Below are 13134 nucleotides of genomic sequence, written 5' to 3'. Positions count from 1 at the left end.
GTATTCCTCACAATGACAAAAACAAAAATTAATTAAAAATCAATCATGTGCATTAGATTTCATTCAAGTGTGTTTTCATGCTAAGTATCATTTACTTGAAATATTAGAGTGAAAAACCGTGTTTCAGGCAAAGAGAACATTACAAAAATAAAAATGTGATGATATCTTCTAATGGATTTAACACCTTTTGGGACCAAACTCAATGTTTGGAGGCTGTTCGTGAAGGGATATACCAACTTTTGATGCAAATGGATATCACACATGATGTAGATATGGATGTAGTGTAATTTGATGGTACTAACTCATTTTTGACCAAAATGGATTTAACATTTTTTGGAAATCAGCTCTTCATATGTATACTGTGTGAGTACAAATCACGCAAGCCCAAGTTGTATGTCTAGTATTACTTAGATTTTTACCCGAATGATCATATATTGGTCATAAAGTGTGGTTCAGTAGCAGATACAGGGCAATCTTCGTTATTTAGGTTACACTTTTGTAATTAAGTAGAGGTCAATGACCAGCTCACATTGTGGTGCTAGAAAATGATATATAGGTGACGTCCCTATAGTTAGGTCGAGGACAATTAAAAAGAAGCGATGTAATATTTCACCTTAACATGGCGTAATAGAAGTGGATAGTGTGTAGTACTATCATGTCATTGGACAAAAGGTTCAAGGTGTTGTAAGGATTATATCAGGAGTAAGATAATATAGATTATAGAATCTATAAGATTAGAATCTATATTATCTTACTCCTGATTATATGGTTATCATTATCTAATGTTCTACAAACGTCAGTAAAAACATTTTATCGTTTATATGTATACTAACCGAGTTTAGACAAAAAAATAAAACCCACAATATATACACCTGTAATGAATTTATTATTTTAACAGAAAATAGGTTTTTATTCCTCATCCACTATTAAAATGTATAAAAATACATTGCCCCAAAAACACGTGCAAATTTTATTCACATCCACAGTCTGTCAGAGATTCAAGTCCCCGTTCAAAATACGATTTTGCTTATAAATAACGTTTACATTTCAAGCATTTCAGGGTAAGGCCACCGTTTTCGACTTCATAAATTGACATTTCTATCTTCCCGTATAAGTTAAGGTCACAACTTTTTGTTTGTTTTAAATACATGCACTATAGAAATTTCCAACAAACATAACAAACCAAGCTGACACCTGCGTGTGCAGCCTAATAGGACAGACCGTACGATTAGTTACGGTAACGCTGTGTTTCCGTCCATTAATTATTGCACCTCTTCCAGGGATAATAATTTGATAACATCTCATAACATGCAATGGAAATCAAAACAAAATCAAACGCGCGGCACCATTTTTTACATATAAGAGGCGTGTACAGTGGATGGAGATTATTGTCAAATGACAGCAGAGAACACACACCCGTGAACATGTTCTCGTAAGCACATGTCGATAGCATAGCATAGGGATCTATAATAATCCTGCACACCTGATCATATGAAGACCAAAGAATTCACACCTTGGAATATTATATCACTATATAGTAACGAGTGTTCACCCATCACAGTTGAGACCCCATTACCAAGCTACTACATCATTTCACGCATGTCATGTTTTAGAAACAATAAGAGCACCATTGTAAAACAGTAACGATGTTCTTGTTTCTAATGCGTACCAGTCACACTTTACTTTCTAAACGCATCCACTGTATAATGGACATGTGCTCTGTGTCCACTAGCAATCCCACATATTTTAGAGCACTTTGGGACAATCCATGACACAAAGAACTAGTTACACAAGAAATAATTAAAATCATCGCCCCTCTTTGCATCGTATGAATTCCTTCCATCAAAGTTCCGAAGAGAGGCAACGCTGAAATAGGGTATTCACAATTTATTTAGGCCATAAATTAAATTTTACCCTTACTTAACTTTAACGGAACGTTCTAGAACAATAACAATGTACATAGCAAACGAAATTAGCTCCTCGTTGATGAACACTAAAAACAACTTTCGTGTTTTTTTCTCAACAGTGCATGCAACCCAGCACAACTAATGCGTTGAGTATTTAACCAATGTGTTCTACCAACACTGCCAAAATATATGTATCCTTCATACATATATATATATATATAACGCAGACAAACGACAAATACACTGACACACGGCAGCTTAGTTTGGTCTAAGCCAAATAGGTCGACCCTACCAGATACTTTACCAGAACCATTACGTATGACTGCAACGAAGAAAGAACCTGGAGCTCGATAGATATTGACGCCCAAATGCTGATGAGCCCAGCTACGACACTATTGCAGTATATTGCCTAAATGTCCAAACTCTCGCAGACTCGCAGTCTTGCCACTATCCCTGTCACGTCTTCCATCTGCGACAGACAGTTACCACAGCGTACTCGGAGCGTCTTCCACTGTTCACTTGGTGAGTATCGCTCGACAATCGACGATGCTCTCCCATTGTCTTTCGCCACAGCCTCAGAAATCTTAGAAGGGCGACAGCTACGTGTATTTCATTGAGAACTAGTTCTTCGGCGAGTTCTGAAAAGTCGAAATAATCGGTGAATATATTTTGCTCAATTACCAGTTATACCGATCTTGATTCTCCTGCGTTCCATTTTCTGGCACAACTTCTCACACAAGTCGAACTGACACCAACGAAAAACACAAAGAATCAACATGCTGGGCTGCGAGATTCTTTTCATATCAGTTAGATAGAGACATGTTTCCACACCTACTCTAAGATTTCCACAGTGACAGTGAGTAACTGAGTCGGCCACACACTCCCTGTGGTCATAAATAACCAGTACAGCAGTTTATTCCTCTTTACCTGTCTACCTGATTCTTATCATCCATGAATCACAACACCTCTTCCAACACACACACACACGCACGCATGCACGCACTCACACGAAAAATTCATTGAACTAGCACTTACCAACAGTGATGTGCCAGCCGTCTGAATTGACACATCCTGTGTCAGCTTTCCTGTTAATGCTTGCAGCTTCTGTAGCTGTAATGACATGGATCTAAGAACAAAAGAAAGTCTCTAATGGTGTGCTCTTGTGTCTGTTGCATAAACAAGTAGCTTATATGTAGCCTGTCAGATCAAAACATGCCGTAGGACATTATGAGTTAGTAGTTTTATCAGAAAGACCATTCAATTCTGGTTATTTTGACAACAAGATCTTCTTTCTAGGTCACATGGTTCGGAAGTTATGAGCATTTGAGTAGTTGGAATCGGGCCGATTTTGGAAAACAAAGTTCAGAGTAATTAGGTCATAAAGTTCAAGTTTGTTTTCATTTGGCCTTCATTTGGACAAAAATCTGAAAAAATATCTTCCCATTGAGAATGAATTTTTGCATGCACGTACCAGACATAATAACCATCCACTGTATGAAGTACAAAAATGGTAGCTTACAGTTAAGGTAAGTAATTCAGGTAATTAATTAGGGTAATTAAAACATTAATTATCTGGACTTTTTGGACACGCAAATAAACACATAAAGACACACTTTTGGCCAGTTTTATTGATGTAACATCGAACATGGATAACTACTAAAGGTATTTATGACCCCCCCAAAAAAATCGGCTTTTTACTACTTTTAGGTGAAAAATCACCTATAACTCAGAATGAACATTGAAGTCCTACGGCATGTTTTGATCTGACAGGCTACATATTATCTCAGCAGTCATCAAATAAACGTTCAAAGGCAATGGTAAATCACCTTTTCTAATCAGTGTCATTAGTTTATATATGGTACACAGTTAATTAAGATTAATGTTGTCTGCTGACTCCGTGCTGGATTCTAAGAACCTAGGGGCAATTAATAATTGCATAATCTTTGCGCACGTTTACCGTAACAACATTATATCCTTGATGCAAATCACTTTGCACATTTTACATAGTATAGTTACGTATACGTCTTCAAGCGAGTAAGTACACAATCTCATTCGTACATGCGCTGCGCTGACCGATTTAGTTAATAAACTAAATGTACACTCGCACGCACGCACGCACGCACGCACGCACGCACGCACGCACACACACACACATATATATATATATTTATAACAGGTAAAATTAGGACAAAAAATATCTATGCACTCATCAAGTAGTTTCATTAACTCACTTGTTGCTGTTTTGTAATGATTCCAACTTCTTTCGCAGATCCATGTTTTCACCGGAGAAATTCTCACACATCTTCTCTAAAGCATCGACGTATTCCTTCTTCTTTCGGCGACTCTCTTGCGCAGAAATCTGGTAATAAAGGAATAACTACACTGTCCTTTTTGTCCATTACATGAATTTAATTTGTACAGCAACGAAGCTCTTAGTAAAGAGAACTCGGGGAATTCATCTTATATAAGTATAAGTTGCTCAACCATTTGGACACTATATGGAACTGGATGGGATGATGGATATATGAGAATGAGAAGTAAGGAACAAGAACACAAGCCGTCTTCTTTACCAATCCTAGTTAGCTAGCTAGCTAGTAATACCCATACCTCAAATAACTTGCGATGTCACCCCATAATGGAGTGATATACAGCGGACTTATGGCCTATACAGTACTATGCAGTTGTGATGATGATTACACAACCTCACAACAGTATACTGACGGGTGCGCAGAATTCACACTACCATATGAATCAGGGAAAGCTATGCTAGAATTCCCTGCTGAGTGAATGAAGAAACCATGAATTATGACTGTTAGTGTACGAATTATACCTTGTTCTTTATTTTCCTTCGGATTTTTTTAAGCACCTTCTCCTCTGACTTCGTTAGAGGCAGTTTGATAGGCACAGGGTAACCTTCTTGCATAAGTGTTCTCTTTTCTTCCTCGGACAGCAATAATGGACCAGATTGAGGAAGTTTCTGGATGGAAAAAATCCGTGGAAACAAATAAAGATCCATCAATCTTTAAATTCCATCAAACGATGAACTGACTATACAACGATTATTGTTAGAACTATGACCCAGAGAGACAGAGAGCGAGAGAAAGAGAGAGAGAGAGAGAGAGAGAGAGAGAGAGAGACCAAGAGAGAAGAGAGAGAGAGAGAAGAGAGAGAGAGAAAGAAGAGAGAGAGAAGAGAGAGCAGAGGGAAGAAGAGAGAGAGGAGAAGAGAGAGAGAGACAGAGAGAGAGAGAGAGAGAAGAGAGAGAGAGAGAGAGAGAGAAATTAGCACACTGAATGCTATCCTTATACAATCTGGCTTACAGCACGCACACACCCGCGCGTACACGCACGCACGCACAACTGCACGCACATACGCACACACGCCACAACCACACGTATACGCACATGCACGCACGCACGACACGCACGCACACGCACACGCACACGACACACGACACACGCACACGCACGCACGCACACGCACACGCACACGCACACGCACACGCACACGCACACGCACACACACACACACACACAAATCTAGTAGTAATAAACAAGTGCTGATGGAAACACTGTGAAATGCAGCTATATAACTCTGTACGAAAGCAAACATCAGAAACAAACGCAAGACAAACTTATGAAGGATGTCGTGTTGCATGGCCTTTTTGAATGGAAGACTTACAGAGAGATCTGTGATGACGGCGTTGGTGATGGCCTGCATGCGGATGCTGCTGTTAGTGACAGTCTCCTGCTTGATGGGACTGCTAAGAGAGCATGAGTGCAGGGGACTGCTGCTGCCATCACTGTCACTGCTCGAGCTACTTGCTGGTGGCGTTGGCGGACTCCCCGTAAACCCTGAAAAAACACGAGGTCATTTTACACCGTTCACTTGGCACTTGGCTTACAGCAACTGAAATCACAGAACAGAAAAGTTCCAAAGAATCGTAGAACAATAGGATATGGTCTCCGGAGCAGTTGATAATTTTTTTTTTAAAGTGATATATAATATATATATATGTATATATATGTTTTACTGCAGTGATGCACACAACAGGGCTTCACATCTTAAAGAGTGCACATATTTCCATAATTTAAAGCCAAGAATATTTCACAGTCATTTGTCAACAAGTGTGGCCTATCCAAGCCACGTTTAGACATGTGTAGCATGTTTTTATAACCACACCTTGTGTAAGCAAAGTGCTAAACACAATCTTCTTCATGAGTTTACAGAACCAAAACCAAGCCCCCCTCCCCCTCCCTGATTACCAATATTTCCATCTGATGCGTTGACATCAGAATTAGCACACACCTGTCTTCTGAGGTTGCTACAGACCCTTATACCTAAACCATACACCAATACCAATATACAGTCAGCAATATTTCCATCCGCAGTGTTATACATGCCTGTCTGGAGAGGTTGCTAAAGATCCTTATCATAATTATTTGTTGATAATCATTATCAGAATGGCGAACTTGAATGATCAATATACCTGTTTTTGCAGTTCCATCTACTGTCCCTAAACGCTCGACTTTGATGAACTTTGGTAGAACTAATCTATCTGGGTGTTTCACTCCTAGCGATTGGCTGGTTGTAACAATAAATTTTGGCTGCTGTGTGTTAAGACCTGCAATTTGCAAGCATTGATATAAATTAAAAGCAATGTCTTTGTAATCGATAAACTTTACAATTTAAGCGAATACGGGGGTGGGGGGGGGCAGGTGACATTATAAAAGTAAAACTGAAGTCAACTACATTATTACATATGTGTATAATAGCTTGACTGGTCTGACTGATATACAAAACTAGGTTTCCGTCTACTATTTATTGTTTATATCACACGCTGTCATATCCCACAAGCTGCTCCATGGATTAACGCTACAGGGACGCATGTCACACAGAACATATTATATCACCGCACATGGAGCCAAACCAGCCTGACAAGGCTTTATGTGCTCTACTGTGCTAAGCAACGAACCCAAACACGTTTCCGTAATGGTATATCGAACGAAACCAGTTCGCGGTACGTGGACCCCATTTGCTAGGTGAAACTATTTGAGTAATGCAGGTGCCCTCAACTACGCGTGCCAACTTTTTAGCCTCCCCAGTTTACTGGCCAGGCAGCTCTACCCTGTCCACTGAATGTCTATGTAGAGGTATCTGTCTATGGGGTTTAAAGGCCCATGATATAATGCTTACTCACCTGATTCGGATTTTATGTAAATATGTGGCGTCTGCTGTTGAACGGCATTTTTCACGACATCCGACGAAATGAAAAACGATGGCATATCTGAATCCAGATCTGTGAATGAAATTACATATTATTAAAAAAAACTCACAAACAAATTCAAGCATATATGTTTCATTTCTGCCATATATATTTACTACATATCTACGTATATTATACGCCATATAACCGCTGCAAAATGCTAGTAATGAAATTCCCAGAGGCAAAAGGCCAAGATGCAAAATGCCCGGGTACAAAATATCAAGACCGTATTAAGAAGGCCATTCTTGATACGCTCTTGAAAATATCCATAGCAATAATGCCAGGAGGCAAAATACTGGTTCTCACAGAGCAGTGTATACACACAGCAGCCCAGTATATCATTAGAGATTGGGGTTATAGGAAGAGACGAGGGAATGCCGAATTGCAAGGGGGGGGATTAGTGTGTGTGGGGTCGGTGTGTGTGTGTGGGGGGGGGGGTAGGGTAGGAGAAAGAGTGGATGGTTACGACGCATAAGTACGAAGAACGGCCACCAGGCAATAGACTGAAAGCAGCTATAGAGACTAATTAACAGGACGATAACCCCTACCATCCAATTACAGTTTAAATGTGTCTGCTATATAATAAAATCTTAATTTAACTTATTCATCCGATTTCGTGTGTGTGTGTGTGTGTGTGTGTGTGTGTGCGTGCGTGTGTGCGTGCGTGCGTGTGTGTGCGTGTGCGTGTGTGTGTGTGTGTGTGTGTGTGTGCGTGTGCGTGTGCGTGCGTGTGTGTGACAAAACTACTGATTCCTGACCAAAAGCCACCGATGACATAGCGGGGATCATACACCACAGGCTGGTAGCGGGTTGAAGGGCTGGCTACATTATTAAGTGGGCAATCTCACACACGTCACACTGTGCATACTAGGAGCAAAGCATAAGCGCGTGCACGCACACTGTGACTGTTCATAACACGAATACTGGAGAGAGCATCCCGTGTAAATGAACTTCGCGCGTCAAGCTTCGTTAATCACGCTTTCACGCGCACCCGCTAGCGCCCACTCGAAACTCGCCCGCATACGTGATAGCATGCGTGACGAGCAGAAAGAGCCAAGCACGGCAAATCCTAGGCTGGAATCTACACGCGCCCGCGCTCGCGGGTCAAAGCACTGCCACTGCAATGCACACTGCAGGGCACCGCTTCACGCAAGCACTTGTTAAAGCAGGGAATCACGCCTACGGCTATATAGTTGGCAATACAGATGCAATGTTGACGAGAACACGTTAACCTATTACACGAATACAGTGTGCGCAGTAACTAAAATCCTGAACCATTAGGTGAGAGGTACACTGCAAATTTACAAAAAAAGTCTCTAGCTATGCCCGTTGCAATTTACCACGACGATTCGCATAGCCAGAGATGAGTGTTTTCCCCATGATCGTTTTAATTATAATCAAATTAAATGATGAATCGCCATATAGATGGAAAACGATTTGTTAATTGTGCTGTTTCGCTTCGTACTTTGCAACGTTAATAAATAATTAAAATTAATTAATTATGAGTGATAAGCATTACTGTAGCCACGCGTGTTTGATGAGTCATTCGGGTCAGACCAAACATGAAGTAATTTAACGGCCCACTTGTACATAGACCACATAGCTACAGTGATAAAATTTACGACCTTACTTCCGCTTTAACGCTATTCCCTAGCACCAGTTCTATATACTTTATAATAAATGGGGTCGAGATCACACCAAATACTATACACGTTACACGTATAGGATGTGAAGTCGCAACCAGACACACATATGAACCAGCATACCCGGAGTCAAAATCACATCCCAGTATAATCCTACTTTACGATCTCCAATTGCTAACGGTGGGCTACGATAAGATTAGGATTATGGTTAGGGTAGTATCATGGTATAGTGCTATGATTGAGTTACGGGTTATATTATTAGGGTTAGGTTACGTGTTAGCTTGAGTTAGGGGTTATACGGTTATAGGAAAATAAAGTTATTTATTTTCCTGTGAACTATAGAGCTCCGATGAATTTCTCCATCATATACCGTCATAGTTAGCGAGGTAGAGACGATGATGATGATAGTGATGCTGACAATGACGATGATGACGATATATGTACAGGGGTTTCCTAACGTAGCCTCACGGTTGCTCCAGGATTTCTTCTGAGGGAAAATTTGACAAAGGAAGTAATGGCCAGTTTGGAAAAAAACGCGCATGATGGATTCAAAGGCGTGCCATAGACACGCATGCGGACGCTGCAGGCGGGCGCAGGGGGAGAGAGGAAGAGGGGAAACGCCCCCTCTAGCTGGGGGGAGAGAGGAAGAGGGGAAACGCCCCCTCTAGCTGGGGGGGGGGGTGTTCTGGGGAGTCTCCTACAGCAAAATGTTAAAAATTTGAATGTATTTGACTGCATTTTAGGCACCCTGAAACCATTTTCACAACGGCAATGCGCCACTGTGCCTCTTATGTATAAGAAACCCTGTGCTCACCGTCAACTGATCCGTCGTCGGACATGAAGTCCGAGTCATTGTTGAAGGACGTCCGACAGGACAGCGAGTAGTTGTGTTCCGGTTCGTTCTCCCGCAGCACCTTGCCGATCGGCTTGCAAGCGTCCGTGATCATGCGGTCGTTCAGCACCGGGTACTCGTCGTCCAGGTAGCTGTTCAGCCAGTCGTCGTCGACGCTGTTGTCAGAGCGCGCGAGATCCATGGCGACCGCCGGTGCTTACAGATGCCGCGTGTAGTAATAGTAAGTGGAGAGGAGCAGTCGGCTGCGTGGAGCTTCAGCTGCAAAACAATCCCGAAGCTCGTGGGTGTGTGTGTGAGAGAGAACACCGACTAGTGGTGCACACGCACACACGCACGCAGTCGCGAACGCGCACGCGTCTTCTGTCGAGAGAAGGAACCCCGACGTACGTCGCACGCGGGCAGGCGATCAGCAAAACGACGCTCGTACACTATAGTTCTCCTCGTTCCCACGCGCGCGCGGGAGCCGACACACAAGATATCGAAATACACCGCGAACTTTTCGCAAGTCACCTGTTACCTCATCGGTGTATGCAAGCAATGCGCTCGTCCGTACTGCTCTGCGCCGGTGTCTAATAACGCGTGCGGATACCCCCAGACGCGCTGAAATTCCCCGATCTCGCTGTAGCGGCAAATACCGGTCTGTGGACCGACAACGGACGCCGACGCTAGGTCAGTGTACGACCCCGCTGGTTGCCCTTCACGAGCGCCGTCAGTGAGCGGGAGAAAGAAGATAGAGAGATGTGCTGCGGGATAGGGAACATAGGTGAGCCTGGACGCGGGTGGGGGGACGCACCTCGGTTTGCTGAAACTTGTTCTGCTGTGGGTACTGGGTAGAACCTGGCTACTGCCCTTATGTGCACTGGCCACTTTACTTTCACTAGGTGGACAGCGTGTGTGCGCGCGCGCGCGTGACTGTAAACACGTGCGTGCGTGCGTGCGTGCGTGCGTGTGGTGGTGGTGGGGAGGGGGGGGGGTTAAACGCGTTATATAGATAGTGCCTACTAAGTATTCCGTTCAAAACTGGTTAGTATAGGGAATCTGCCTTTTAATTGGTGCCATATATTACTTGTCCATACCCCCACACAGCAAACCCCCTAAGCGCATTTCCCTCCACATACGGAGACATTACATGCGAGGTGAGCTGAATGGATGTTTGCTGCAGGGTACGGCGGTTTAGTGAAGGAGCAACAGGTGGAACAATGGAGGCAGGCGATCAGGATCGACAATGGCATGTCTGTGACTCTTTTGATCCCGGGTTCATCCTGTTTGTAACCACAGCGTTGCCGGGTACTTTCGGGCGCTTTTATGTATGGACGTGTTTGCGTTGAACGAGGTGCGGGCAGTGTGCATGAACGGTCAACCACAATAGCTGCCAGATATGAGTGAGCCTTCAAACACTGATCGAATTGTGTAATTGTTCCAGTAAACAAATTACACACATCGGTTACCTACACATCATGCACACAGAAACGCATTCTACAGTTAAAAAACATGCGGTCTGCACCGCGTGCGTAATAGAGAATTTCAGAAACTTCGCAGATTTGTTAACAGATGTTTTAAAGGAGGAATGAAGTTATACTTTATACTTATACTTATTACTGATACACGAACTTGTTGAATGGTTGTCAACAAAAACCAAGAAACTTAAAAACTAGTACAGACTTATGATGAAAGAATACGATAATATAAATTGTTGAGCTGTGTCAAGTTATGGTTGCAGATATGAGGTAAATAACTGCTATATGCAGCTACGACCACTAACAGCAGCAACTTGTGCTATCATTTGCATAAACGTGTAAAAACATTACTGAAGCGTTACTGATATAATGACGACTTTAGTAATGAGCTAGGGAATTGTCATAACGAGACAAGAGTGTGATGCCATGCTCTAGCTGTGACATATAACATATAATTTTCATACATACGAGTTGATGCATAATAAGAACTAGTTACCGGGAAGATGAAACATACACTCAGAGAGAATTGTGAAGATGCAATTAGTATATATATATTACCTCTAAGCTGCACATATAATACAGTCATCTTTTATCGTCAATGACATATGCACCGATGACACTATAACATTATATATATATAATTATATGTACTGTTTCATTCTTCTTTATCATATGTTTCTCTGTGGAGTACAGGTATCTGCATATGGCAAGTTTACATCAGTCGATTGACCGGGTGTTGGGTGTGATATAGATATACATAGTTACAAATACATACAAACCGTCACCTGTTGTATTCGTAATATGTGGATGTAGCTGTACACTAATACCAGCATGCACAACAGTGGCAGCAGCAACCAGAACAACAGCTGCAGTAACATCGCACATCAGCAATGGCAGCGGCAGCAGCAACAACAGCAGTAGCAACAACAACAACAACAACAACACCAACAGTGCAACACCACCACCACCACCACCACCACCAACAACAACAACAACAACAACAACAACAACAACAACAACAACAACAACAACGTACATGCTTTTATTTTTATCTGTAACGGACCCCACGTAGCAGCTTGTCACGAAGACATTCTGCTTATATACAATGTATAATATATGGCATATAATTATAAACTTTATACCATGTATGGGCTTTTATATACACATATATCCATTGCATGTATGATCATGCATGATATAATTACACTAGTTATAGCTTTAGCGAGAAATATATATTTCACTAAAACATTCTGTACCAGACCGGCGTCGTGTTCCTTGGCCAGTTGAATTCTAGACACCGTGGGTCCTGCACTACAGGCCATACTAACATTACCATGCACGATCTCTCTACAGCTTACAGCTTCAGCTACAGGTGTAGGCCGAGACGAAAACAATTAAGAAAAAACTCGAATTGCGGAAGCAATTACTTCCATGCCATATGTGAATAAACCAACAATGAAATCGCTCGTACTGCCTATTGAAACGGCAAATAATACAATGTAGCTTATCACGCACAGATGACTAGACACTACATTGCCCTACCTTCTGCCCGAATAGATGTGACACTTTAATTTTCGTAGAATATCTCTAACAGAAATGGAAAACTCCCACCTGTTTCTTACCTGAGCACAACAGGTGTAACATGCCTGTCCAAAATAGAATGTGTCTCCACCTAGCGTAGTAAAATCATAGATATGAGATGAACCTGCAAACAGGAATGCAGTCCTCAGTGCATAGTAAGTTTGTGAAATAGAGAAACAAATTATACATGGTTAAAGCGTATATTCTTCTTACAATTATTGAACCATACTTGTTACCCATTAAATATTCTGCACCAGGAGACTTTGGATACAAGTCGAAAAATGAGTCGGTTGAGGTTAGAGTGAATTTGTGGGGGCAAGACTTCGTTATACATTGTATCTTCTAGTATTATCATGAACATATCTATACAATATAGATATAAGTACAGTGTATAGTTATGTTTGTGGAAATGGAAATACAACTGATG

The 13134-nt window shown here is 41.9% G+C and overlaps 1 protein-coding gene across 5 annotated transcripts; it reads right to left on the bottom strand.

The window, feature by feature from the left end:
- Positions 1–865: 865 nt before the first annotated feature.
- Positions 866–12759, bottom strand: LOC106807289 (cyclic AMP-responsive element-binding protein 3-like protein 2). Of its 5 annotated transcripts, none has more exons than XM_014809592.1 (9): positions 12669–12759; positions 9631–9927; positions 7108–7206; positions 6397–6531; positions 5589–5761; positions 4738–4884; positions 4139–4266; positions 2943–3033; positions 866–2545 (listed from the first exon to the last, which is right to left on the bottom strand). In XM_014809592.1, exons 2-9 carry the CDS (start codon positions 9848–9850, stop codon positions 2528–2530), a joined length of 1011 nt encoding a protein of 336 aa, XP_014665078.1. In that variant the 5' UTR covers positions 9851–9927; positions 12669–12759; the 3' UTR covers positions 866–2527. The 5 variants fall into 5 exon arrangements, with proteins under 5 accessions (XP_014665078.1, XP_014665079.1, XP_014665077.1 ...); XM_014809593.1 differs by lacking the exon at positions 12669–12759 and adding an exon at positions 10463–10529; XM_014809591.1 differs by lacking the exon at positions 12669–12759 and adding an exon at positions 10180–10454.
- Positions 12760–13134: the final 375 nt, after the last annotated feature.

The sequence above is a fragment of the Priapulus caudatus genome, unplaced genomic scaffold (genome assembly GCF_000485595.1).
Source record: "Priapulus caudatus unplaced genomic scaffold, Priapulus_caudatus-5.0.1 Scaffold206, whole genome shotgun sequence".
In the NCBI taxonomy this organism is placed as follows: domain Eukaryota; kingdom Metazoa; phylum Priapulida; class Priapulimorpha; order Priapulimorphida; family Priapulidae; genus Priapulus; species Priapulus caudatus.
Note: the sequence above shows the minus strand (reverse complement) of the source record. Positions and strands in the feature narration are given on the sequence as shown.

What these genes read in the sequence shown, in the direction of transcription:
- LOC106807289 (XM_014809592.1), bottom strand. Translation starts at nt 9,850, where the DNA reads ATGGATCTCGCGCGCTCTGACAACAGCGTCGACGACGACTGGCTGAAC. An exon ending in AGATGGAACTGCAAAAACAG is followed by an intron (nt 5,762 to 6,396) that starts GTATATTGATCA and finishes GTGTTTTTTCAG; the next exon opens with GGTTTACGGGGAGTCCGCCA. An exon ending in GAAGGAAAATAAAGAACAAG is followed by an intron (nt 4,267 to 4,737) that starts GTATAATTCGTA and finishes CTTTATTACCAG; the next exon opens with ATTTCTGCGCAAGAGAGTCG.